At 40.0% G+C, this 26,818-nt stretch overlaps 1 protein-coding gene across 3 annotated transcripts in view; it reads right to left on the bottom strand.

The window, feature by feature from the left end:
- ATRX (ATRX chromatin remodeler) overlaps window positions 1-26,818 on the bottom strand; it is a 66,140-nt gene that overhangs the window by 18,171 nt on the left and 21,151 nt on the right. For all 3 annotated transcript variants that reach the window (XM_063416879.1, XM_063416880.1, XM_063416881.1), the window contains 14 exons: window positions 24,909-24,976; window positions 20,454-23,440; window positions 17,944-18,022; window positions 11,922-12,052; window positions 11,202-11,414; window positions 9,633-9,726; window positions 9,016-9,124; window positions 8,222-8,401; window positions 7,699-7,840; window positions 7,195-7,304; window positions 5,227-5,373; window positions 4,866-5,043; window positions 531-668; window positions 144-319 (listed from right to left, as the gene is read on the bottom strand). In XM_063416879.1, coding sequence (XP_063272949.1) covers window positions 144-319; window positions 531-668; window positions 4,866-5,043; window positions 5,227-5,373; window positions 7,195-7,304; window positions 7,699-7,840; window positions 8,222-8,401; window positions 9,016-9,124; window positions 9,633-9,726; window positions 11,202-11,414; window positions 11,922-12,052; window positions 17,944-18,022; window positions 20,454-23,440; window positions 24,909-24,976 — 4,752 coding nt within the window. The remainder of the gene's footprint in view (window positions 1-143; window positions 320-530; window positions 669-4,865; window positions 5,044-5,226; window positions 5,374-7,194; window positions 7,305-7,698; window positions 7,841-8,221; window positions 8,402-9,015; window positions 9,125-9,632; window positions 9,727-11,201; window positions 11,415-11,921; window positions 12,053-17,943; window positions 18,023-20,453; window positions 23,441-24,908; window positions 24,977-26,818) is intronic.

The raw sequence follows: 26,818 nt of genomic DNA, 5'->3' as shown, positions 1-26,818 counted from the left end.
AAATATTTAAGTTAAAAGATTTACAGAGCTCTCAAATCAGATGTTTACAGGTCTTTGGGTGATTTCATCAGAGTGAGACAAAAGAACTCCTCTCCTTCCCTGCAGTTAAATGAAGTGATGAGTTAGGGACAAACTCTTCTCACCTGAACACAGCCAGCCAACATCTCGTAGAGGATGTGGGCACGTTTCTTCATCACTCTGACATCCACCAGGGTGGAGTCTGCACACTGCCCATTCTGGATGGGATTGATGAACCGATTCCGGAATTCCTTAATTGAGCCAAGCAAATTCTCCTTGATGAAGTTCACCATGCAGTGATCTAGGAGAGGCAGATCAGACTTGAGTGGTTCAAATGGAAAGGACAGTGCAGGGATTAATGCAAACACAAAAGAAATGTGTCACATCTGAATACAGAGGAGCCTCACAGGCAGCTGCACTGTTTCAAATCCTTTTCTTCCAATCAAACGAAATATATCTTCTATGGCTGACAGGTAGAAGTGTACTGGAGGAAATAAAAGACAGCTACTCACATTCTATAAGATTATTCTGCAGTGGTGTTCCTGTCAGAATTATTCTTCTCCTAGATCTAATAGCATTCATTGCTTTAGAGACAGCAGATGCTTCATTTTTCAGTATGTGTCCTTCATCACACACCACAAAGTCAGGACCTGGAAAGAAACAATATTCAATCTCTCCACAGTGTTTCATTGCCACAAAGAACCTGACAGCCTAAAGTATCCAAATTTGTTCAACTGATGTTACTTAGGGGTTTTTTCCAACTTTTTTTGTGTGTTTTATGGTGAGATTTTTTAGCACTGATGGGGTTCTCACTCAGCCTCTGCACAAGCATTCAGAGTAGCCACTCTGGTAAAATCAAGGCTGTTGCTTGTGAAGTCTTCATGGCAAGGATTAGACTGAGCTTTGCAGCATATTCCTGTTAAAATGGTCTATTCCTGCTGCTGGCTGAGCATGGCTGCACCTCCACCTACCCCATCAAACTCAGTAAAACTTCCCTCTCTCCAGCTTTAGGCTGCCATCTGCTGACACTTGGGCAATCCCAAAACACCCAAAAACCAGGTAACCTGAAATTCCTCATTAGGGCAAAAATATCCCTAGGGAGACAGAGTACAATCACAAGTCTTAGATAATGTAAACACAACCAGATTTGATCTGAATTACAGACAAGTGAATTGCCACCTTGCAGCTGGAAGTCACCTCAGGAATGTCCTCAGCGTTCTTCCAGGAGATAAAATATCAGTCTGGTTTAAGTGAGCTGCACAAGGAATGTCAAAACCACACCACAACACATTCCCACAGCATGCAAAGCAACTCTAATAATAAGATAAATAATACCCAACTTGGCAGAACAGACTCACTCTTAATTGTTTTCAGACTTAGCACAATTTCTGGAATTTCTTTCCTTGAAAATGAAGGAAAAGATGTTCTAGGATCCAAGTAGTAACTCAATAAATGTTTTACCAGCTCTAAACCTAACCTCAGCTCCAGCACTCTCAGCTCTGAAAGCAGCTCATGACAAGTTGCTGCACCTTGGAGAAAAGCTACCAGTTGGGTTCAGCAATTCAGCACTAGAAAGGCCAATATTTGAGGAGCAAAGGAGGTTTTGTCAATAAGAACAGTTTAATCTTTTATTATTTCCTGAGAATATTTTGCCTCAGACTAAACTCAAACTACCTTGTAAAGAATAAAAGTAATTCTAGGGCAGTGATCAACAACAGAGAATCAGTTACACCTCTGACTACACACACACACACCAGTGCCAGTCACCTTAATCATGTCATTTTAAGGTGATTTAAAAGTGATTTAAATCTTACATGTGAAGAGAAATGTATCACAGAGATATTTCTTTCCAAGCAAAAAACCCAAACAAAACAAACCCCAAACTTTTGAAATGTTTAGAAGACAGTTATGAAAATCCACATATGAATTCCAAATGCACTTAGGCATGTCCAAGCCAATGTATTTCTGAATTTTCCCACCTGCCACAGAAACATTTCCCCAGATTCTTTCATGACTTTTGTACCTTCCCAGTTTTGACAGAATGAAAAGCACTGAGTGGCTACACACAAAGCCTTCCTTTAATTTTAAATAACCATCTCTAGCAGTGACAGAGCCTTTCTCTAGTCCTCACTTCATTAAAGACTGTGATTCATTCACATGAAGTCAAAGAAATTAAATTATAAAAACCTTCAAAACCTGCTGTTTGGAGTATATGAATGACACTAAAAACATGAAAAAATCCCCTATCTCAGTACAATTATTCATGGTTAGTTTGGCAGAAATGCAGCACTGATATCTTGGACTAACATCTTGGCTACAGTTCAGCAGCAGGGATTTTCAGCAATTTGTGGGGTTTTTCCCTTGTTCTTCCAAAACACAAATGCAAATCATTATTGACAGAACATTCCTCAAAATATGATAAAGGAATGTAAAGTTTAGAGGGACCTCAGGGGATCATTTAGATCATTTTCTCCATCTGAGATAAGGGTTATGAGAAAGGGGCAGACCTGACACAAGTGGGAAACTCCACAGCCTCTCTCCTGCTAAAACACTGTGCAATAATGCCCAGTTTGCTATAAATCTGAATAAATTCTGCCCTTTCCTTTCTCCTCATCATGTCAAAACCAACTGGCAACACTCCTTTCATTATCCAGCTCTTAAATGGTGGAAAATTTGTCAGTTTAGTTGGATTTTTCCTAGGCTAAAAAAGCCCTACTCATGCAATCCTTCCTCAGAGTCTTCATCTTCTCACCCTTCTGACTGTGCTTGCACATGTTAATATACTGAAATAAATAATATATATATATATATTTACACACAGTTCTCCTGTTCCTCTGAAGTCTACAAGACTTATACAACTGCCAATTAAAGAGAAATCTCCAAGTTAAACAGTACCAGAAATTTTGTTAGTAGCAACAAGTAAGAAAAAAAATGAAGTTATTGAAGTGCTTCAAGCAAAGCACAGCAGTGATCAATAACCAAGAGCTCTCCTGCAGTGGCACCAGGCAGCCTGGAAGCCCTGCATGTGTGTAAAATCCTGCCATTCCTCCACATAGCTGAGCTGGTTAATTAATGAAATCACTTCTCCACCCATAAACTTTGGCTAAACCTTCCCCCTCTGCTGCCCTTGTCAGTGCAACACAAGCTTCTCCCAGATAACATCCTACCCCAGCAGTATTCACCCAACACATCTCATTAAATTAGCACTGAAACATCAAATTTGCAGCTTTTTGAATGGGAAGTGCTCCCAGAGGCCAAGGTTTCCCTGTTTCCCAGCAGGAGCCAGCATGTGGTTTTCTCCTGCACTGGAATCTGCAAATGTCCATGCTGGCCCATCAAGCAAGAAACAAATGAGACTCTTGCAATCCAAATGGCTCCAAAAATTAATGGGTAACAACACACAGGTATTGGAGCCCTGGATGCTGAAAATATCAGGCTTTGACAGGCAGTGACCCTCAGGAGGGCACTGCCTGTGACCTGAGGCTGTGGGAACGGCTCCCAGAGCTGGGTGATGGCACTGGGAGTGTGTGTGTAGTTTGTGTAGGAGTGTGTACTGGCACAGGGTGAAGTACTTAAGAGTTTGGGGATACAGAATATAGTAATATATGTAAGGAACAATATGGAGGGTTTTGGGCATTGTCTGAGTCCTTCTTCACCTTCTTCTTCCTCCTTCTTCTCAGGTTTTGGTGATCTTTTCTAATCCATCAGTGAAAGCCCGCATTGTGGACATTGAGTGATCTTTAACTGGGTTCTAAATAAAAATAACTTAGGTGTTGGGTTTTAATTGGTTTGCTTACTGTTTAAAAGTCCTTGAAACCAGTTAGGAGTAGCCATTTTCTTGCCTTGTCAGACAGAGCTCACACCTCGTGAGAATGTAACTTAGATAAGAAATAATAAACAACTGAGTCTGAAGGAGATACCAGCGTGTCTAGCATCTTCTGTCCAGACCCAGCAGGAACTAACAACCTCCACACACAGGCACTTCTGTCTTTCTGTAATTAGTGAAAATAATAAATAAAATAAAGAAGGGGATGAAGCAACAGCAAATGCCCTCAAGTTGTGCCAGGAGAGGTTCGGGCTGGATAGGAGGAAAAATTTCTTCACTGAAAGAGTGGTTAAGCATAGGAGGGACTGCGCAGGGAGGTGGTGGAGTCATCCCCCCTGATGTGTTCAAAAATGAGTGGACATGGAAGATCAGGGCACAGTTTAATGGGCACGGTGAGTCTGCACTCATGGTGGGGTCTTCTCCAACCTTAAAGCTTCCATGAGTCCACAAAAAGAATTAAGGAGTTATTTCAAGGTTGACTTTCCCAATGTTGATATAAGTTTGCTAAGTTCAGCTCAGCTCAAACCAGACATCTGTTTCTCAAGACTGAAAAAGTAATTAACTGCTTTATCTGCATTCCATTAACTACCACTTCATTAACACTTGTTTTTTCACACTTCCAAGGTACATTGTCTACTATTTTCATGTGTAGTTGCCCCTTAGTGGTAGATTTCCATCAAGGACAAAACAGCTTGTGGTTGTAACAAATTAACAGATTCAAACAACCTCGGGTCCCCAACAGACACTTCCAATTACTTTGCAAAGGAAGCAAAGCCAGCAAATAAAAATACTTAATAGGAAGAGTTTCTAGAATATATGCCTCGTATTTGATTTAATGCAAAATACTGTTACAGAAATCTATTTACAAAAGCAGGTGGGCGAGATTCTGAATAAATTTCTGTAACTCAGCAAAAGCCAAAAACAAAAATATGATGAATTTTATCAACACTATTGATTTTCTTTGCTCATATAAATAAACCTGGAAGTCCAAACTATACAAGCTGTACAAATCTTCACTTACCTGGGTCAACCAAAGCTTTATTAAATATTTCTTTAAGTTTTCTACTCTTCACATTCCTGCCCTGTGCCAGGTTTCGATACATCTCGTAGCCAATGATCATCACACCTCCCTCATCCTGCCAGTGCTGCAGCATGTAGCTCCTCTCCTGAGGCCTCTTCACAGTTGCCAGCTCATAAACCTTCCAAAGGGGGAAAAAAACCTTTAATTCCTCTTAAAATATTCAACAGTGGTCTAATTTTTAATACTTCTGATGTATTAATGGAAATAGATTTTTCACATTTCTTAGCCTTTACGTGGTGGAGCTTCCCAATTATGCAAATCACCCAGTTATTTAATGAAGAACTCATTTTAAGCCTCTTACCTCTAGTTTTTCCTCATCTTCTAAACCTTCTTGCCATTTTTCAAACTCATTCAGCCAGTTCAAGGCAGTGTTGAGTGGACACACAACCAGAGCTGTCCGAAAATCCAGTTTGTCACACAGCAAGACTGTGTGGAGAAAACTTACTACCTGCAAGAGAAAAACCAGGCAGAACACCAAATAAACACCAGGAAAGAGAGATGTTATCTATTCAATTATGTAATTAAATTACCAACAACAGTCCTGTTTAAATATATTTTTTGGTTAAACAAATAGAATTTTTGGTTAGATTTTCATACAGGTGTATTTGGAGTTCATACACTCCTCACTCTGTTCATGGCTGCACACATCCTTCACATACTGAGATACTTTTGAACTCCTGAAGGATTTAATAGGCAACCCTCCCTTTATATTTCATTAATCATTTTCATTAATTAAACATTTCTATCTGGTCATTTTTAAGCTTTCTCCCAACAGTCGTCTCAAACATAAAATAAATTCACAGTCAAGTTTCCTAAAAGTGAACTTCAGTCTTAAAGCAGTTTCTCCCACTTTTTTGGAAGGTATTTCAAGGCAAACCCTCTCAGCAGAGCTCTGCAGCAGGTTATGGCAGTGCTTTCCAAGGATTCACCCTGCAGCCAGCCTGGCTGTGTGTTGAGGATGACAAAACCTCCTTGGGGCTGGGAAAAACCCAAAACCTTTTGGTGTCACTCAGTGCTTCTGCTGGGCTGCCTGTTTTGAGCAGCAGCAAAGGCAGGACTGGAGGAGAGTCTGTGGCTGCTCCAGCTCTCCCCTGGACCTTTGGATGTACAACAGCAGAAGTTCTTTCTGCATCAAATTTTGGTATGTGGCAATTCTGATTTAATAGAGGGGTTTTAAACTGCCTGTGACACACTGTGCTTGGAACACTGGGCAGCAGAGTGCTTTTAAAACAGCAGGATTTAGTGGTGGTTTTGTGTAAGACAAAACTACCCAGGAAATCTCATGATCACAGCTCTCTGTCCTGGCCAGTAAGTCCAAAACTCCCTGATTTCCCTGATCTCTGCAGTTGGCAAAGTCTGCTGGAACTCGTGGCTGGTTCAGCTCTTCTCAGAGCTAAACAACAAATGGTGTCACACAGCACAGAGTGACATGGAAAAGACACCCACCTCAGCTCCAAACACCAGCCTTCAAAATGATTTACACTGATACATGTTTCTAACTATGGCTTTCTTCGATTATCAAGAAGTCACAGCTAAAATTACTGTCATTAGCACATCTGGATCACTATAAAAATACCTTCTGCTGGAAGTATTTCATCAAACTACGTGGTGTGTAAAGTGTAGGTGGAAAAAGTCCCCTACACACCAGCTCTGCAAAGCATTGCAAATCTGCACTAAGAGGTGTGATTAACTCCCCAAGAACCACACCACCTAAGCTATGATCAAGTCTGTAAAAATAGACCTTTCAAAGGTGATTTTTGAAGTGTTCTGTAGAATTGCAGACTGTCAAAATACTGTCTGTCATCCCCATTTCCCTAAACAAGGCAGATTTTTAGAAATGCTGGAGCTGGGGTTAAAACCCTGCTGTGCACCAGCAGCAACCACAGCTCAGCTTGGTTTGCTGAACTGGTCACTCTGTGAGTGATCTCAGCTCCTCTGATCATCCTCAGCTCTTGTGTCACTCAAAAATCCCCACAAACCCACCAGCATCTGACTCTACACACAAGATCTGGCATTAAAAGTAAAAAAAAACAAATCTGATAAAGCTGTACTTCACCAGCAGCAAATTAATTTAAAAACAGTCAAGAAAATAAATCATTGAAGGAGGAAAAAATGAATGAGGAGGACAGAAAAAACACAACCTGCTTAAGATTATTCCACAGTCTTAGAAATGGGTTCTGGAGCCTCTCTCCTGGCTACCTGTATTTATTTTCTTGTTCTGAGTTGCAAGAGAACTACACAGCACTTGGAAATAAGTTTTGTTTCTCACCTGTAATGTTTTCCCCAGGCCCATACAGTGAGCAAGAATGCAGCCAGAGCCAGGAGATGTCTTGGTTTTTTTTACAGATTCACAACAGCAATCCCACATGAACTGAACACCTGAAGAAAATTAGTGAAAATGTTCTGATTAAACATTCATTCTATTAAAGTTCACCCGATAAGAGCATGCTGTGATCACTGAGATCATGTTAACTCTTAGGAAAGCAATTGTCAGGGTAATTATTGATTCATTTCTGTCCTGTGGGTTGTATGTGGGATGATATTTGTCTCTGACTTGATTATATTCACAGCTTCATTGAAGATGTGGCAACTGGGTTGGAAAATATTCCTGTGAGGATGCAGATTGCCTGATCTTGGGGACAGAGAGAAGAGAAGATACATTCTGGTTTTGCCAGTCCAGGAGTTTTTATTATTCTAATTCAGTCTGCATAAGGTGCTGTCCCCCTGGGGAGAAAAAAATTTCTTTATTTTTTTCTTTAAACTCTTTTCTTACCATCTACTTGGTGTGGCTTCAGTCTGGTCACTATACTCCTGTGAACTTGCACTAATGGTTCTTTGGTTTCTTCATCTTCATCTAAAACCAGCTTGGTTGTAATGGGACATTTCAGAGGGGAGGCATCTTCAATCTCTATCACCTGCAAACAGAAACAGGGCATCAGAGGAATATTCTCAATGAGTAACACCCCGTGTTTGAGACACTTCACATCTACCAGTACTGGAAGTCATAATTTATTTAGTAAAGAGAAACTTTCAGCTCTTTACTGCATCATAACTTACTCTGGCACTGAAGTGAAGCAGCAGGGAACTGAAACAACTTTCTAAGGTCACAGCAGGCAAACAAAACTTACCAAGGTCAACCTGCAGGGAACTGCAGACAAAACTGGTGCCTTATGAGGCTGCATGTAAGCAGTTTTCAAAAAGTGGTCATCAAATTACATTTATCAAATTTACATCAAATTTATCATCTTAAACATCCTCAGAAATTCACAGAATTTTACACAGAAACCAGACCATACCTCTCTCAATTTCTCTCTCTCCCGTTCTCTCTCTGCTATACGTTTTCTTCTTTCTTCTTCTTCTTTAAGTGCATTTTGTGTCTCTGTTCTAAGCTTATCATCCTTAATAATTTTCCTGATTTTCTTCCTGCCTTTTCCAGGAGATTTTGAGTCATCATTGTCCTCATTCTCAGATTTACTCTGTTAGAAATTAAATAAAGTACACATTAGCAAGAAAATCATGGCACAAACCATCAAACCCTTCTGTCTTAGACAAGCTCCCAGAAATTCTCACACACACAGGTGAAATTCAGCAAATAAGAAAAGAGGCCTTTTTAAAAAGTCTGACAAAAGAAGTGCCACCTTAACTCTAACATATTCTGAAATACCAAAGATAAGGCCAGCTGTGCAAAGGCAGTACTGAAGGCACTGCTATAATTTGATAGTAACTAATGATAAAACACTTTTTTTCCTGTTCTACTGGTGCTAAATCAGATCAGCCCTTACCTACACCACACAGGAAAAGAAGCCCCAACACTACCAAAGCCTTGATCTACAATTTGTCTCATCTACATTTAGATTAAAAATTCTATTTACTTCAGTATCATGCATTTTAATCAAGATCTAAACAGGAAAGGTTTTAGTTCAACATGTTTTATCTCCACAATGATGGCATTTTACAAATTGTAGCCTGAATTCACAGTGAGAAAATTTTATTTTTACTGTCTCTTGTGCAGAGCTGTTTGAGATACCCTGAGCAGCTGGCAAGAGAGACAGGAACTCCCTAATTATTATTTAAAAACATGATACAGCACCTTATTCTCATTTTCACTTGATGAATCCTCTTGAACCTTTATCCTCCTTCGTTTCTTTTTCTGTTTGTAGCTGCGCTGGTTTTCTTCGGCCTCAGCTTTTTTGGCAGATCTATTAAAAAAAGCAAAAAGGCAATATTACTGATTAACCATAATAATCCTCTGCCCCACTGAAAAACAGTGGTAAAGGAGTCCTGTATCATTAATTAATAACATATGCACTCCTTTTGTGCAGTTAGGGCTGACTCTCAAATTCCCTCCTGCTCAGCCCACTGGACACACAGAGCAATGAGAAAACCCTACAGAATCTCAGAACTACAAAGCATTAATTTTATACTGCAATCCACCACTTGACAGTGATGTATTTGCATTAAAATGTCTTTTTTTTTGTTGATTTTTTTGTACTGGCTTATCAAATTGTTGTGTACTGTGGTACAAATTCAAATTTCCCACATTTGCTGCAACAGAAGTTAATGTTCCAGAATTCCTACAGAAATATCATCAAGGGTTTTAAGAACTGCTCCAAAGTGTTTTAACTTTCACCATCTCCCTGCATGGACTGCACTATTAAAACCCCAAATAAACACAGGGCAATGAGCACAGTTCAGTTTTCTTCCCACCTTGTTCTTGGCCGTTGCTCGTCCTCAGACTCACTGACCTCTTCACTCACGGCAGACTCGTGGAACTCGGAGTCATTGGAGTCATCACTGCTCACTTGGAAAAGAAAGCAGCATTTATTTCATGTGAGCATCACTGCACAGCAGCTCCAAACTGCTAAAGAGCAGCCAGCACTGCCAGGGTTCATTTCAGACCCGTATTTATAGGATAAAAGGGCTACAGAGAAGAAAAGGTTAAAATTTAAGCACTAGCTGAGTCCTCGTGGACTTGAGGTCCTTATGCAAGAACATCTACATTTATTTTACAAGCAAATGGAAGAGAGCATTAAATGATGGAGGAGAATTGTGGGGAACACTATGGGACTTCAGAAAACAAAAGGTGATTTTTAGTTAAACAGAAGCTTTTGTTTCAAATGCTTTACATGCCATTTTATAATTATACTTTGAGAAAAGGGCCCTTGTTTACACATAAAATATAAAATTGCATTGCTACATTTATGGCTTGGCATTTCCTCAGCTAATGCAAGCTCAAAAAGCAATTAAAATACACCCAGAAGAGCAGCATTAGCAATACTCTCCTACCACTTTGAGGAGCTATCACTGGCATTTTTAGGTAATGAAGACACCAGCGTGGCATTTAACACCTTTAATTTCAGCTTGACCTTGAACACAGTGGAAAGTTTAATTGTTTTAAGTGTTAATTATTTTATGAATGACAAGGCTTAAAACATGAGTTGTTCTACATACACGCGGAAAGGTAACATTAATAACATAGGGCTAAAAAGGGCAAACTGAAATCAAATATATTGTTCTATTTGAGGGCAGTAAACTTCAAAGGCTTCCACTAAAGAACCCTGAGCTGCCTCTTATTTGCACATTAATTCAAAGGTAATTTACAGTTATTCCTCTTGCATGAAATGCTGTAGATAGAGTTTTAATCCTATAAGGGAGGAAAAACATGAATATGCAAACAGATAAAAATGAGAGTTTTCACGGAGGAAAACGCTACAAAAATCACATTGCATCTTTTATTCTGTGGAAGACCACAAAAGCTGCCTGGCATGAGTGCACTACAGGGACCAGGGAAGCCCAGTGCACCTTTCCTGGCCAGGAAACTCCCTCAGGCTCTTTGTTGTGCCTGCAGCAGTGAAGCCCCAGGCCAGGCTCGTTTCACAGTGCCCCCTGGTGCTGAGCTCCAGCCTGCTCCACTGCAATTCCAGCATGCACAGCTCCCCAGGCACCACTGCCAGCCCAACAGAGAAATCACATCAAGGACAAGGCTGATCTCCCCACATTCAGACATTCTGGCCTTGCCTCTGCTGTTTAGGAGAGAAATTCTAAGACTCCACGGGATGCAGCGAGTGGAGAGGGCTGCACTTGTATTTGACATTTCAAATCAAACTCTTTATCAAACAAAGAGAAGGGAATGCTAGATTTCATACACAAGGAAGTTTATACAGGAATAAAAAAAAAAAATCACAAAGGTTGAGATTTCCATTCTGACAAACTTTGGATTTATTTTACAGAAGCAAGTACTTTTTATGACCAAAAAAAGAGATGTGGATTATTTACCTTTCCTTCTATTTCGCCGCTTTCCCCCTTCTTTTTTGTCCTTTGGTTTCGCCGCCTTTTTTTCTTCTCCAGACTCCCCATCACTCACAGTGAGCTTCTGCCTCAGCAGTCTGTGTCTGTATCTGGGCTTCTTGGATGTTTCCTCTTCCTCTGAATCCGACTCAGAACCACCTTCTTCCTTTTCAGACTTCTTCTCTTCCTTTTCCTTCTCTCCTGTCACACACAAGAGTCAGTACCACATGCACACCAGTCACTTTCTTATCTTACATAAACTGGGCAAGAATTAAAATCTGAATTAATTTAGGCTAAATCCTGTGCTTTCCCAGGGTATTACAAGCATCAACATCCCAGTTTCCTCAAATGTTTCGTATTTCCCACTGCCTGAATGCTTGCACTGCCTGTTCCAGTGAGTGTGTTAAGCCAAATCCCTCCTGTGCTTTTGCAGAACTTACTGTTCTATAGAGATGAACCCTCAAAAACCCCTAGGATTTCTTAATTGCCTACAAAAATCAGACTATAACAGAAAAGTAAACGTACAGAAGACTAAAAGGGATGATAATCCTCACGACCACGTACATTGGCATCTGTGTGACAACCACATATCAAAATCAGTAATAATTTTTGCTGAAAGCTTTAACAATCATCCTTTTCCCAAGTGACCCTTGGAATCATGACAGGTGGCACAGCACCACTTTTTTCCCAGATTTTTTTTGTGCTTACCATCATTTGCTGTGTTTTCAGTTTGCTTTGCAGGTTTCTTCTTCCCTTCCTCCGGCTGCTCATCTGAAGACGTATCCTCATCAGAGGAAAGATTGGCTTTGATTTCTTCTAAAAGCATTTTCTTGGCAATTCTTTGAAGTAAAACAGAAAACACTATTTATTCCATTGTTCAAGTCAATCTATGAACGACAAGTGTTATCCTACACCATTCAGAACTTCAAAAAAAGGGCTGAAAGCTGAACAAAAAAAAAAAGACACGTGATGAAAAGTCATTGTGGCAAGACAGGATCTATCAGCAAAAAAACCTCACATTAAATGTAATGTGTTGAGTTGCTTTTAAAAAGCAGGTTTGTGTAAAGCTCCTTTAAAAGAGAAGTTTCCTGCTTTACAGCAAACTTGAAATGGTTATAAAATGTACAGACTTAAGAGATTTCATTTTATTCATGGTCTATCTGGATAACTAACCACAAGCAATTGCCTTACAGCAGCTCTTGCAAAATCCCTGATGTGTTTATCCCCAAAAAGTCTGACCAACACTACAGGACCTGAATTTCAGGTAAAAATCATCATCTCATTCCCTGCTCCACAAACTGTCCACTCTGCTTCCCACAGTTTCACTGCAGAACAAGTTTCCACCTAATGCACAAGGGACTATGGAAAAATCATTTCTTTATATGCACTTGCAATGTAAAAATCTTGTCTGAGGCTATCCAAGGCAGGTATGTCAAAAGCACAGGAAAATAGTGGACTTAAAGTACTTGTACTCCCAGGAGAAAAAAAATAAACCAGGTCTTCCTGATATAAATATCAGGAGTACTACAGTTTTCACTCTGAGGCCATCCATTTTAAATGAAATCTGTGTTTTCTAGGTGAAAGCCCATCTGTCTTGCCTTTTGGGAGAATGAATGCACGCTGTGTGTACACAGCTCAGGATGGGACAGCTCTCACACCAGTCAAAACAGCAGCTAAAAGCCACGGAACTGACCCACAGCCCAGGCTTCACCTGGGAATGGCCAAGGAACAGGGACCCCTCAAGCAAAGCTTCCTATACAACAGAAAACTGAGCTGTTGCTTCTATGGAGCACCATAAAATAGGCTTTTAACAATCAGCATTTCATTTTCCAGCCTGCCATGTGTCCCTAAAACAGAAGAATTTTTCAAAAGGAATCTTCCCAAGCTATCTTTCCTGACACTCCACACAGTATTTTCCAATTTTTGAGCAAGTGTAGTTTTTAAAAACACTCTCACACTAATTTATATTGAATTATTATTAAAAGATGGAAGCAAAATAGTTTAAGAAACATTTCAGATTGTTCAGTGAGTCAGATCATCCATCAGCATCCAAAACACACCCTCCCATTCTCTCTTGAAAAGAAAAAGCTGATTAAAACTTTACCAAGCAGTACCCTTGGAGAACTTTAATTCCACATCTATCAAGAAATCACAGCATGAACCCAAAGAAAACTTACTAAAGTCCACAGATAAGTAACATCATCTTCCAAATTCTTTTTGCATTAGGTCCTCCCAGAGGATATTTGGAAAAGGGATTTAGGGTTTGGTTGGTTGTTGATTTTTTTTAAATCATGTGTAACAGCAACAGAAATAAACAGTTCCTCATATAAGAAGTTCAGACTACATTTCTTCCATCTCTTAATGGTCAGAACTTTTTCTTCAAAATGAAACTGCTTGGAATGTCACAGGTTGTCTTTCCTTAAACAGCTTTCAACATAAATTATTAACCTTGACTGCTACTCCAGAAAATGCAGAGAGCAGTGGTCTGGCTACTCTTCTTGTTTAACAGAAACCCAAAGTTTTGGAAGAGAAAAAAACCTAAATGACCAGAAAAAAATGAAATTGAATCGTCAAAGTCTTGCCTTTGACTTTTTTGGCAAGTGCATTAGCAAAGTGGGTGGCAATACTTACCTCTACACAAGCCACCTTTAAAAGGCTGACTTTGGTTCTTAGCAAAACAAAAACCTTCATTTTAATTTGTTCTTTAATGAAGTATTTTTTTAAGAGGAGTAGGAAACAGGAAATGTATCTAACACCTAAAAAGACCATGCACAAAATCTACCATCCATAAAGAGAAGACACTCTCATTTTCCTATTAATCACAAGCTTAACCAACAACTGGACTGGGTAAACTGAGTAGTTTCTAATTATTTATGATAATATTGACTAAGAAGTTATTGCTATGATAGAAAATGAGTCCTGTTTTTTATCTAGGATAAAACTTAACCACTTGCAATCAAATTGAGATGGGACAATTTGTTAGTGAGAAAAGCTGCATTTTCTTCAATGATTTACTGGTATGAATTTAGGCAAAAAAAGTGAGACATTATTAAGATGTTCAAGATTTAAAAGATGCCCATTTTTAATTAACTACATATCTGATAGGAATGATAAGTGTAAGCAACATTAGATCCAAAGACATTAGGCCTTGTAAATGCATGTGACAAATGACTGATATGAATTATTTTAAATTGAGTACTGGACTCTGGAAGCTGGGTTTAAATTAAACCACAACAGATGTTGACCAGGATACCACACCATATTTCTATTTTATGATAAAACCTGTTTAAAGTCACCAGGTTTCTAAGCTAAGAAACTTCACATGGCAGCTTTAATATTTTAGTATTTGCATTAATAGCAGCAAGAAAAACAAGCTATGAAAGTGTGAAAATTCACTCACAAAAGCATGGAAATCAAAAAGGATTGTAATATTTCTCAGGTAAAAGACGTAAAAGATTCTTGGCCATTCAGATGTACCAGTTGAGCACCAGCAATGGATTTAATTAAGAGGCACAGAGAGCCATATGACCTCCAGCACAGGGTTTCAGACAGTAAAAAATAAAGTAAAAAATAAAATATTTAAAAATCCCTGCATTTTCCTCATTCCTGCACTGATCTGCTGTGACCTTGAGCATGTCATGTTGCCCCTCTCCATCTTATCTAAACTTGTGGTGACATTTGTACAAAGGGCACTTCCCCACACTCATTTATCCAGTGCCTCACAGAATGGGACTGCGACCTCAACCAGGACACACAAAACCAACTCCACAATAAAATTACAGCACATATGCACATTTTTGTATCAACTGAGATTTAAAGATATTTCCCCTTTTAAGAACAACACCAGCAGAATACACTTCTAAACAATGAATTGATTACTATGGATTTTTAGGTTGTGCTTAACAAAAAGAGTTTTCCCAAGAGACAGACTGGAAATAACCCAGGGGTTGCTTGGTTACACTTCAGGACTACTTTAAAAGCTCCTTCAGACTTTGCAGCAGAACTGGAACAGCAGGTGCAGCCTCTCATGATGTGGAGTTAAGCCCTCATGGTAATTTGCACCATTCTTGTTCAAGAATTTTACAATTTTACAATGACACAATGAGATTGTTCAAAATCTTGGTGAGACAACGCTACCACCGTAAAAATCATTTTTCTTAAAAAGCCATGATTTTAAATTTTAGTTCACGATTGTGATGTTTTGTTACCAATTAGATTACAGCAACTCACACTCAGTGTTCATAAATACCTACTAATTATATGTAGAAATAAGGTTGCCTGAACAAAGCCCTTGGGTGGGGGAGGATGTTGGAGTGTGGCTAATAAAAGCCACCAGAATTCCAGCTACAGCACTATGGGCTTAAATGGGCCTTCAGGACACTACTAGAAAATTCAGAACCCTTTAAAATATATTTTAAGAAATTAATATTGGGATGAAATGTCATACATGTCCAAAAAATGAGTGAAAACTGCCAGACACCTTGTTCTAAATACTGTGCTGTCTTTGTTGGAAGAGGCTGATTTTCAAGCTGTCAGAGTTGGGTTAAATTAAATGCTTGGACAAGAAAAACGTTTTACAAAAATTTATTGTAACCATCAAATACTTAAAGGCATTCTGCATTAAATACACTATTGACTTCTTAATAAACAGAACTACTGCAAACATATCAAACAGTACCATTTAAAAGATCAAAAGGACCAATAATAGTTACACAACAGAAGATGAAAGCATACAGCACTGTATGGCATAGTATGACCCACTTGGATATTGCATTCTGGCAAAAAAAGATGATTTCAAGGCTATTAATATTCATATCATGCACATCCCCAGGTATGCAAATAACAGAACATCTAAACTAGAGACTTGCACACAGGAGAGTTCCCACACTACAAACACCCAGCAGGTACCAGGTACCTTCTTTGGCCTGGAAGAAAATAGGCAACTTCTCTGAATCAGTAGGTAAACTACTTAAACACTTTGTGTTGAGTAAACAGAAGAACAAGTTTTTAACGTCTCCAAATTTGTTCCATCTTTTTTACAGTTTATAGCTCTGATTTTGGTGCCAAGTACAACACAAGATGAAGGTAAAGTCAGACTGCATTACCAGTTAACATGTCTGAAGGTTGACAACACTGTTTATTGACAAAACACCTCCCCATCTCATAAATAGATGTTCAAAAGATCCCTTAAATAAAAACAAAGAGGCAACTTCAAAACAAAGTACAGAAACTGATTTTTAAAGCCCGAATTTATATTACTGTTTGTTATCAATCAGGTTCATTCATTTCCCAATACAGCTCTTAAACTAAATTATGATTGAGTTCTGTCAGAAACGTTTGTGTGGTAAATACTGAACTTCTGACAAAAGTGTATTGGTTTAGTTATCAACCAGAAACCCACAACAACAAAGAAAGGAAAAAAAAACCAAAAAAAAGGAAAAAATTGATTCAAACAGGACTAAAATTAGAGCAGAATTTTAAAAAATCTTGTTATACTAAAGTTTACATGTTCTGCTTATGACCCTGTGCTGTCAAGTCCCTAAAATGCATATTTCTTTAAAGAGCTGAATTACTGGGTTAAATTTCATGACTGAAAACACACAAGAACTAATTCAGCAGCAGCATTTTGATGCCAAACTGAGGTCCATAAAGGAGATAAACCAATGTTTTTAAAATTTACTTCAGCCACATATCAAAACATACAACTCTGTGAAACAAGGATTCCATACTCTAAACTAGTAAGGCTCAGAAGCAGAAAAAGACTCCACCAGCAACTGGTCCCACACATGCTATATGGCCAAAACAACAACAAAAAAAATCAGTTTCTGAAACACTGTATAAAAATTTGTTGAGCAGCTCTTTAGTCTAACTACAGTAACTTCCAAAAAGAATCTGTGGCTCAATACTTCACGATGTGCATTTAGGAAATGAAGCTTTTACATTTCTGGCCAGGCTAATTTTGATTGCTACAATGATACTGGTAAAATATGACATGTCTCAGCTAACTGTATCTTACAGAGATTCTTTTTTATTGAATTCCAAACTGAAGCAATACAGATAAGCCACAATTCTGAAAATATCTATGCAAAGACTTAAAATATATAATTAGTCTCTTTGATACCAGTTGAGCCTATGCACAGTGCTTGTAGAATCATGGCCTTAACTCACATTAGTCACTTCAGATACTTTTTAGTGGATTAAAACTCAGTTCAATTAACAGCTGAAAATATCTAATACGGTTTCCCCCACATTTGTGCTTTCTCTTTATTGAGAAAAGGCGTTTCAATTAAAAAAAAAGCATATTAAGTAACAGCAAGAACCAAATTAATTCTGAAAATATTGCAGCACTGCACATTGCACAGATGCAAACTGTCACCTTCTATCCCCCACAACTAGCTGAAATTCACATTTAGCAGCAGCAGCTTTTGAACCTGCCTGCAAGATCCTTGTCCCCAACCTCCCGCGGGACCCCAGCGGGGACAGCAGTGCTCTCACAACAGCCCCTAGCCAGGTGTGTCAGCTACCACTTCTAAACGTTTGCTTTGCATTCCTGGCTCTGGGCCTCAGTTTTCTGGCCCCGTGTTCACACCTTCGGGAGGCCCGTGAGCGAGTCTTTACCGGGCAGGCAGCCGTGCTTTTTACCACCTGCTTGCTCCTCCGTTGCGCCGGTTTGCGCCCACGCCTAGGGTGTGTTATAATCGTTTTTAAGTCCTTATGGAGGGTATCATACCTATTCTCAGGGTCGTCATCATCATCATCTTCCTCCTCCTCCATTGGGATAGTCCTTGCTAGAGCCTCTCCCTCATCTCCTGAAAAGAAAGTCCAAGAGGAAACACTTAAGACATGGAAATCCAACAAGGAACAATACATGACAGCACAATAAACAGCACAACACAGGAACTGCATCTCCATCAGCAATGCCCATTTTAAGACAGCTTGGTAATACCATTTTCTACCAGTTACCTGTCTTGAAAAATGAAAATAAATCTAGTTTTTTCAGTCTTGCTCTCTACTACACACAAGATGCAACTCATTCCCAATTACGTACTGCGAACTTGGGATTTTACACCAAAACAATAGAGACTAAATGCTCTAGTCAGGAATCAGAAATAAGTTTCCTAAGAAGTTATTTGCTCTAGTCAGAAGCTCCACCAGTGAGTTTGTGCAAACTGAAAAGAAGGCACAAACAAACACAGCACAGAATTGCTTCCCAAGCTCATGGGTTGCCCTGCTGCCAGGAGGGGAGTACTTGAGAACACCAACCCTTCCTACTTTTGCTTTCACACTATGAATGTGTGTCAAGAGCTGTATTTTGAGCATCCACATGCTATCCTTACTGCAAATATCCAGTCTCAGCTGCACTACATGGCACTGCCTCATGTACAAGGGACATCAGGGCCAACAGCGTGGGACACGTGACAGAAGGAACAGCACGGTGGGAATCCCGTCCTGGAGCTCCTCTGCACTCCCCTGGCTGGACTGGGGAATTTGGATTGTTTCTAGCACATCCCCAGGCCTCTCCCCTTGCTTTGCTCTCTGTTTTGCATGCAAGTCACACAAATCTGCTAGGCAGTGAAATGAAGGGAAAGAAACCTCACAATTTTAATGAGCTGAGATCCCCTCATTTTTAATTTCTCTTTATTTTCTATCTGTGGGGACTGGACTAAAACTGGGCTGCAAGGGGCACGCTCCAAGGTGATCACAGAAAGTCCTTCATGTAGATAAATAAGAGTATCCCGCTGGCTAAACCAGATCCTAAGTCTCATTCAATGATCTACATCTCTTATTCAGACACGGAACAGATTCCTTTATTTCATTAATTCCCCTATTAATAAAACCAAAAGCAAACTGCAAAGGCCACATTCTTCTCCTCTGAAAATACTCTAACACAGGCAGAATTTCACAGAATCAAACAATAACTAAAGCTGAAGGAGACATCTAGACATGCTCCACTCCAACTCCATCCTCACAGCAAAGCTAACTCCAAAGTCAGTCACTTACTTCAGGGCCTCGGCCAGTCAAGTTTAGAGCATTTCCAAGGACAAAGATTCTGAAGTTCCAAGTCTGACCATGCTCAGTGTAAGAACACCTCTAGTATCTACCAGTTTTCCTTGATTAATGCTGTATCCACTGCCTCTCCTCCTTTGGGCACACACCCAGCTCAGACCCCCTAACATTGCCTGGGATTTGCAGACAGAAATTCAGACACCCATTTTAGCATTCTGTCTCCAGTCCAAACCAGCCACTTCTCTCCTGTCAACCATCCCACACCAGAGCCTTGTTCAGTTTGTACCCTGCTATCCATCTCCCCAATGACTCAATCTTTCCACTGTGACCTGCAAATGAAACAACAGCTCCCAATGCCTCAGACACTTCCTGATATATTAAAACCAATTCTCCTCTTGGGCCATTTCAATACTAAGTCAATGAACTGCACATGAGCAATTCCATTTTTAAGGCATTTTCACTGATGTGGTGCTGAAAACTGTCACTGAGTGCCATCAATTGTCTGTCTATAGGAGAGTTTTAATGGCTGTGGCAGCAACCACATGCAAAAACCCAATTTATTACTATGCAAACCATGAATTATCTGCAATTTCCCCCAGCAGTGACATCACTGGGGAAAACATTGATAAGGTAGCACTCAAGGAAAGACCTACAAGTCCCAGTATTATCTGCAGAAAGACACAACATATGAAAACAATAAGAGTGGCAGATTTCTAAGTAGCTGTTCTAAGCCTACATGGCTCTTGTGAGGCATAAAATTCATTTACTTGATTTTTAAATGTGTATTACAGTGCCACAGGTCTCCAGAGTCACCTCCAGTGCACAGACAGGAGGTGATAAATTTGAGTTCACCACATTATCTGTTCCTTCCAACCAGCTTCTGCTAAACAGAGCCTGGGCAGGTGAGGCAAGGGCCAGGCTTTGGAAAGCTGGACTGCAAGGCAGGACCTGCTGTAAATACTGCCTGGAGTTTTCCAAGCATCATTTTTTCCTCAAGGCACAAGCTGCACAAACTGAAATCACAGCATCTTACAGCCACAGATAGGCTGGAAAGGAACTTTACAATATGTGCTTCCAAATCCATATCAGAAAACCCAACAGTCTGCAAACACTGAAATACATAATTACCAACTGATGACTGCTTTTTGCTTCTAGATTATTAAATGTCACCCAAATCTTACAAAATTCCTCTGTTAATATTTTAATACGTGTACATGAACATCTTTTGCACACCTGATGACTGACAAAATCCTGTATCAGCAGACAGCATCAAGCTTTCGGTCACCGGCCTGATCTTCTGCTCGTCGCTGCTCCCATCGCCCGAGGAGTTCTGATCATCATTTTCCTCCTTATCAGACGACGAAGAGGAAGTGACAACCACCTTCTTTTTTGCCACTTTCTTTTTTAAGTTGCTCTTTTTATTTTCTTTTACTGATCCTCTTTTACTCTTTTTCTTAGTGTCTTCGCAAGATTCCTCATCGGAAGAGGATGAGTCATTCTGTTCTTTCTTGGAAATTTTCTTTTTGTGGCTTATTTTTTTCTTTTCTTTCGTTTCAGTTTGTTTTTTACGCCTAACGGTGTCATCATCCGAACTCTCCTCTTTTTGGGGAGATTTCTCAGTATCAGAGGATAAATCAACGTGTACTCTTTTAGCTACTCTCTCTCTCAATTTTCTCTTCTCTGTAAACACAGGTTCCTTTTTAATTTTGTCATTTTCAGAAGAATTGCTACTTCCTTTCTCTGCAGATGACTTATCAAGATCAGAAGAGGAATCGTCTTGTTCCTTCTTGAAACCTTTCTTTTTCAATTTTTCAGATTTCTTTGCTTTGCTTTCTGATCCTTTTTTGTTCTTAAGCCTGTCTTTTGAAGACTCCGACTTGTGCTCTTTCTTTGCCGATTTCTCAGTACTCTCCGAAGAAGAATCATCCAGTGACTTTTTCTTTTTCAAATCCCTCTTTTTCTTAACTTCAGGACTCTCCTCTTTCTCCAGTGAAGGCTTCTCAGCATCAGAAGACTCATCACGTTTTCCCTTTGCAGATTTTTCTTTTGAGTCTCTGTTTATCTTGTCCTTAGCAGCTGACCTCTTACCCGTTTTTTTATCTTTAGAAGAGTGATTAACTTCCTTCTCTGGAGAAGACTTCTCAGCATCATCATCTTCAGAAGATTTATCCCTCTTCTTCTTCAGATTTAACTTTCTCTTACTGCTCACTTTTTTCCTCTGCTCTTCTTCAGAGGAATCATAACTATCATCTTTTTGTGAGTACTTTTTCTTTGATTTTTTTGCAGCCTCAATTTTACTCAACATTTTTATCTCTTTTTCCAAGTCAGAATCATAGTTTGAAGAATCAGAGTAGTTCTGTCGTTTCTTTTTGGCAGCAGCATTTTTAGCTGATTTGCCTCTCTTAGCATCTAAATCTGAACCAGAACTGGAACTTTTCCTTTTTCGTTTCCCATTTTCATCCTTTACTGGCTGACTCTTTTGAAAATCCGAAGCCTTCTGATTCTTTGCTCGGGTTTCGCTGTTGCTCTCACTGTCTGAGGAGCTGCGACTCATCATCCCTGCTTCTTTAAGGACAGCTGGCAACTCATCAGAGTCTGAGCTGTGATCTAAGTCATATGGCTTTTTGGATTTGGAAAGTTTGTTAGGGCTGGGACCGTCAGCAGTGCTGTCAGAAGAATTCCTTTTATCGTTTTTCCTCCTGGGCTGCTTGGCAGGTTTCCTCTTCTGTTTCTCATTGCTGGTGTCGTTGCTGTCCTCCTCGGAGTTGGATGTCAGGGGGCTGATGTCCGTGGGGCGCCTCAGCGGGGTGGTCTTGACGCGCGGCGACCTCCGGAGATCCGCGTCCTCGGCGGGCACGGCGTCGTTCTCTGCGGAGGGCTCGCTGCCGGCACTGTGGTTTTGTTTGACAGAATCACAGTCTGCTGCCCCAGGTTGGGATTCATCAATGTCTTTAGAGCCATCAGTGTCTTCAGATGCATCAGTGTCTTTAGATCCATCAGCGTCTTTAGATGCATCGACATCTTTAGATGCATCAGCGTCCTTATTGTCCTTCTCTAGGCTGTTGTCTTGATCTTCAGCTTTAACTGTGGACTCTGAAAGGGAAACCGGGGTCAATTTTACAACCAGTTCTTTTGTTCCTTTAGCCGATGATTTTAACTTAGTACCACCTTTGGTATCTTTCACAGGAGCGTTCCCTTTTGTATTTGAATTTAGAGTCTCCTGATCTGCTGCTGTGCTTCCACTGTCCTGTTCATCTGATGGCATCTGAATCTCCATACCGGATTCCAGAGTCTCAAAAATATCTTCGGGAACGGACGAGGGGATGGACACGATATCCATGTCTAAAGCCTCTGTGCTGTTGGGCTCATACTGTGGTTCTTCATTTCTGCCAGACTTTTTCTCTTCCCCAGGAGCTGCCTTGTTATCTGTCTGTTGCTCCGAGGGAACACTTTGATCCATGGGCTCATTGTCAGGCTGCTCCGACACAACTTTTTTCTGTGCCTGTGTGGTGACATCCTCTTTTAATGCCACATGTTCCTTTCCTTCATCTTTTTTCACCTCATTTTTTTCTGATCTAACCTCAGTTTTTTTCTCTTTGGTATTTTTATCTTTGATTTTAACATTCAATGCTTGAATCTCCAGGTTCAGGCCTTCTTCTAGTGACAGATGAGCTTTTTTCATGTCACTCAGCACAGATTTAAAAGCTTTCAACTGGCACAGCTGCACAGTTGGGCTTATTTCGACATTTTCTGCAGCGTTTTTCAAAAAGCTTACAAAGCTAGAATTCAGATTTGTTGTGGTTTCAATCAGTTTTTTTGTTTTCTTAAGCAAGTCTTTTGGCACCATCAGTGCTTTATAAGAATACGTTAGTGAACCTGAATATGAATTATCTATTTTTTTTTCTTCCCCATTACAATTTGCATTATTCCTCTTTGGAGAAAACTTGACTGTGTGGTCATATGTTTTACTTTTTTCATTTTCAACTTTCATCTTTTTTTTGTTTTGTTGAAGTAACTGTTCTAAATTTTCAAAGACACTGTCACACGCAGTGACCAAGTCCAACAAAGGCTCTGGATGGCAAACATAGCAGTGCCACTGGTTATTTTCATCCAGGATAGTGGAGAGCTCCTTTCGGCCCAGGTTGCGCAAAATGCACTTTTTACAGAAGGCGTTATGGCAAAAGTCACAGCAAATCAAATTTCCACCTTCAGCACACCACCTGCAATGAGAGTGAGAAAGGTGTGAGTTTTGTCTCCACGTCAACAAGGTGATACACACATATTTAAAATTCAGGTGATGAACAGATATCCATTACTTGAAATCGTTACTGAAAAGCTCAGTGGAGAATTGCAAAGTCAGAAAATTCATGTATTAAATTAACAGCTCACAAAGCTGAAATGGTCAGTAATTTTCAAACACAGTTTCAGCACTGATTTCTTTAAAGAAGAGAAAAAAATAATTAAATTAAAATTTCCCTGTTTCTTCTGAAAATTTGTGATTTATTTTACAGCAAAATTAATAAACTTTGGTCTTTCTAGCCTTAACTCATATATTACTACTGCACTACATGAAGATTGAAAAGTGGTACACAATAAGCCCATAGAAACCACAGACTGCACAATTTTGACTGAATTACACATTTAGATATTTGACATAAGGACAGAGAAGTGCTCTGGTATTTCAAAAGTGAGGGATGCATCTAGAGAACTGAGCTTCTCTGGCTCATGAAGTTTAGAGTGTCAGATTCTATCCCATATTTAAGGTGTTAGGAAGGTGGCATGTTATTTAGTTAAAAATACGGTATCTTACAGGTGTTTGTTATTAGATTTCTTTATAAAATGTTTTCCTGTTCATTACTAAAACAACAATCAAGCAGTTATAAAAACCCTGGGGTTTTTATACAAACCCTGGGGTTGAGCATTTCTTGGTGACAAATAATTGTTGATCCAGCTCTTCTGTACTTGTCTTTATCTGTCAATGTCACAATTGCAAGGAAGAAGATCCCCAAACCAACAGAGCCGTGGGTGTTACTGCAGTCTTTGCACACACTGCAGTCCTTGCACACTTTCCCATTTTGCACACACTGCACTCTTTGCACACTTTCCCATTCTGCACACACTGCAGTCCTTGCACACTTTCCCATTCTGCACACACTGCACTCTTTGCACACTTTCCCATTTTGCACACACTGCAGTCTTTGCACACCTTCCCATTCTGCACACACTGCACTCTTTGCACTTTCCCATTCTGCACACACTGCACTCTTTGCACTTTCCCATTCTGCACACACTGCACTCTTTGCACTTTCCCATTCTGCACACACTGCACTCTTTGCACTTTCCCATTTTGCACACACTGCACTCTTTGCACTTTCCCATTCTGCACACACTGCACTCTTTGCACACTTTCCCATTTTGCACACACTGCAGTCCTTGCACACTTTCCCATTTTGCACACACTGCACTCTTTGCACACTTTCCCATTTTGCACACACTGCACTCTTTGCACACTTTCCCATTCTGCACACACTGCAGTCTTTGCACACTTTCCCATTTGCACACACTGCAGTCCTTGCACACTTTCCCATTCTGCACACACTGCAGTCCTTGCACACTTTCCCATTTTGCACACACTGCAGTCCTTGCACACTTTCCCATTTTGCACACACTGCAGTTTTGTACACTTACCTACACTGTTCATCCATCCCATCTGAATCCCGACTGATGTCATCACTCATGTAATACTTGTAGCAAGTCTGTGAAGAAAGAGAGAGGACAAGGAATTCTTTATTAAATCTCAACTGGCTTCAGCAATTCATGAGATTTCAGTATGCATTAGAAGCAAGCCAGTAAAAGCTGCAGCTGCAAGGTCTTCAGCATTCTAAGCCTTTTACATTTATTTTAATCTAAAAAAATATCTTCCATGGTCCCAAACCATGACTTATTTAGATGGCTCAAGGTTTCTTTGAAAATTAAACAGGCTTTTGTCTGATTGCTGCAAATTTGTGTGTTTTAGAACATCAGCTGAATACTTCTTTCCAGCCTGAATGCTTCTTCCATCTATCTCCTAGGTAAATCAACACCACATCCCCCCAACACAATTAGTCCCACATAAATTACAATTTTCAGCTGGATACTCCTTATGTTAGCATGTGATGCCATACGGCTTTAGATTAAAACATCTTCAGCATTTATCATGATGTTAACATGCAAGAATTCCATTTCTAGGTGCAAACAAAGCATCTTCATTTGAAAATTTGGTAATGGTAAGAAAAAAAATAGAAATGGCTCAGCTAGAAGTACTGATGGCTTCAGTTGCTGAATTGCTGACACCAAATTTTGAAGGTTTGGTGTAATTTTTTCCCAGCTGTTACTGAAGAATGTTCTCCCAGACTTGTAGCTCTACTTTGAACAGGCATTTACACAACTCAGAATGCAGAAGGGGCTCCATCACCTGAACTGACAATGAAGATGCCCCATTAACTGGAACAGACTTGCACATCTGTTCAGCTAAACTATCCAAACAACTAAAATCAATGTAAAACCCCAGTAAAATCTGATGTTTAGACACTTGATGGAACATTCACAGTCAAAGGAAAACAGCTTCTCAGGTCTGGGACTTTTACCTAAGTAGGTGAAAAATAAGGGCAGAACCAGGCACAGAAAGAAAGGAAGAGCTGGAGGTGAGGGGGCTTCCATTCCTCCCTCTCACATTCGCATAAGGCCATGTTCAATTCAATAAAAACAGAGAAAATCAGGGGAAAAAACCTTTGATGTAATTCATGTAGCAGAGCTCCCAATCAAGAGCTACTGTTGAGCCCAACACCCTGACCAGGTTCCAAAAATGACCCGGGTCACTGGTGACACTGCAGGGACACGGGTGTGCAAGGACAGAACAAGAGCTGGGACTCCAACGGAGATGGGAAACGATCACCTTGTGAGCTGAGTTTTGTAAAGCACATTTGGTGAAAGAAACAAGCCAGAATGCAGAGAAGAGGCAGCACACCAGCCTAGATGGGCATGGCTGACTCTGTCAGCTGAGTATCCAACAATAATGAGGAACTGGGAAGGAGGAGGAGGAGGAAGAGCAGAGAAATGCTACATGAACATTCTAACACAGAAGTGTATCCCTAACTTTAGCACTATCTTTATAAATACAAAATCTCCATCACTACAGAAATGTGCAAGAGGGATCTTTGCAGCTCTTGGGAAATTACAGAGGTCTCCACAGCAGGAGGCAGAGACATTTCCTTCCTGTCCCACCTCTTCCCTCTGCAGCCACCTCAGGGCCTGTGTGGAGCCACCAGGAAGCCACACAGCTGAAAACTCAGATTATGGACTAGACTAGCACTGCAAAGCTGCCATAAATTAATTAAAACAGCCCATGAGCTGGCAGAAACAGAGATGGCTTTGAAGCTGCTTTTCTGCTCCTTGTTTCAGTGCTGTTTTACATGGAATGCTGTACCAGGAGATGCAGACTTGAATCTGTTCTTAAAATACATTATGAGTAGGCAGAAATTTCAGACAGATCATTTAACATTAAAAATTCACTAAGATTATACCCTTAAAGCTGCAGAGGTAAATAATAAAGAAACTAC

This window comes from Prinia subflava, chromosome 20, assembly GCF_021018805.1.
Source record: "Prinia subflava isolate CZ2003 ecotype Zambia chromosome 20, Cam_Psub_1.2, whole genome shotgun sequence".
NCBI classification, from domain to species: Eukaryota; Metazoa; Chordata; class Aves; order Passeriformes; family Cisticolidae; genus Prinia; species Prinia subflava.
The sequence above is the reverse complement of the archived record's forward strand: the minus strand, read 5'-3'. Positions and strand labels throughout refer to the sequence as shown.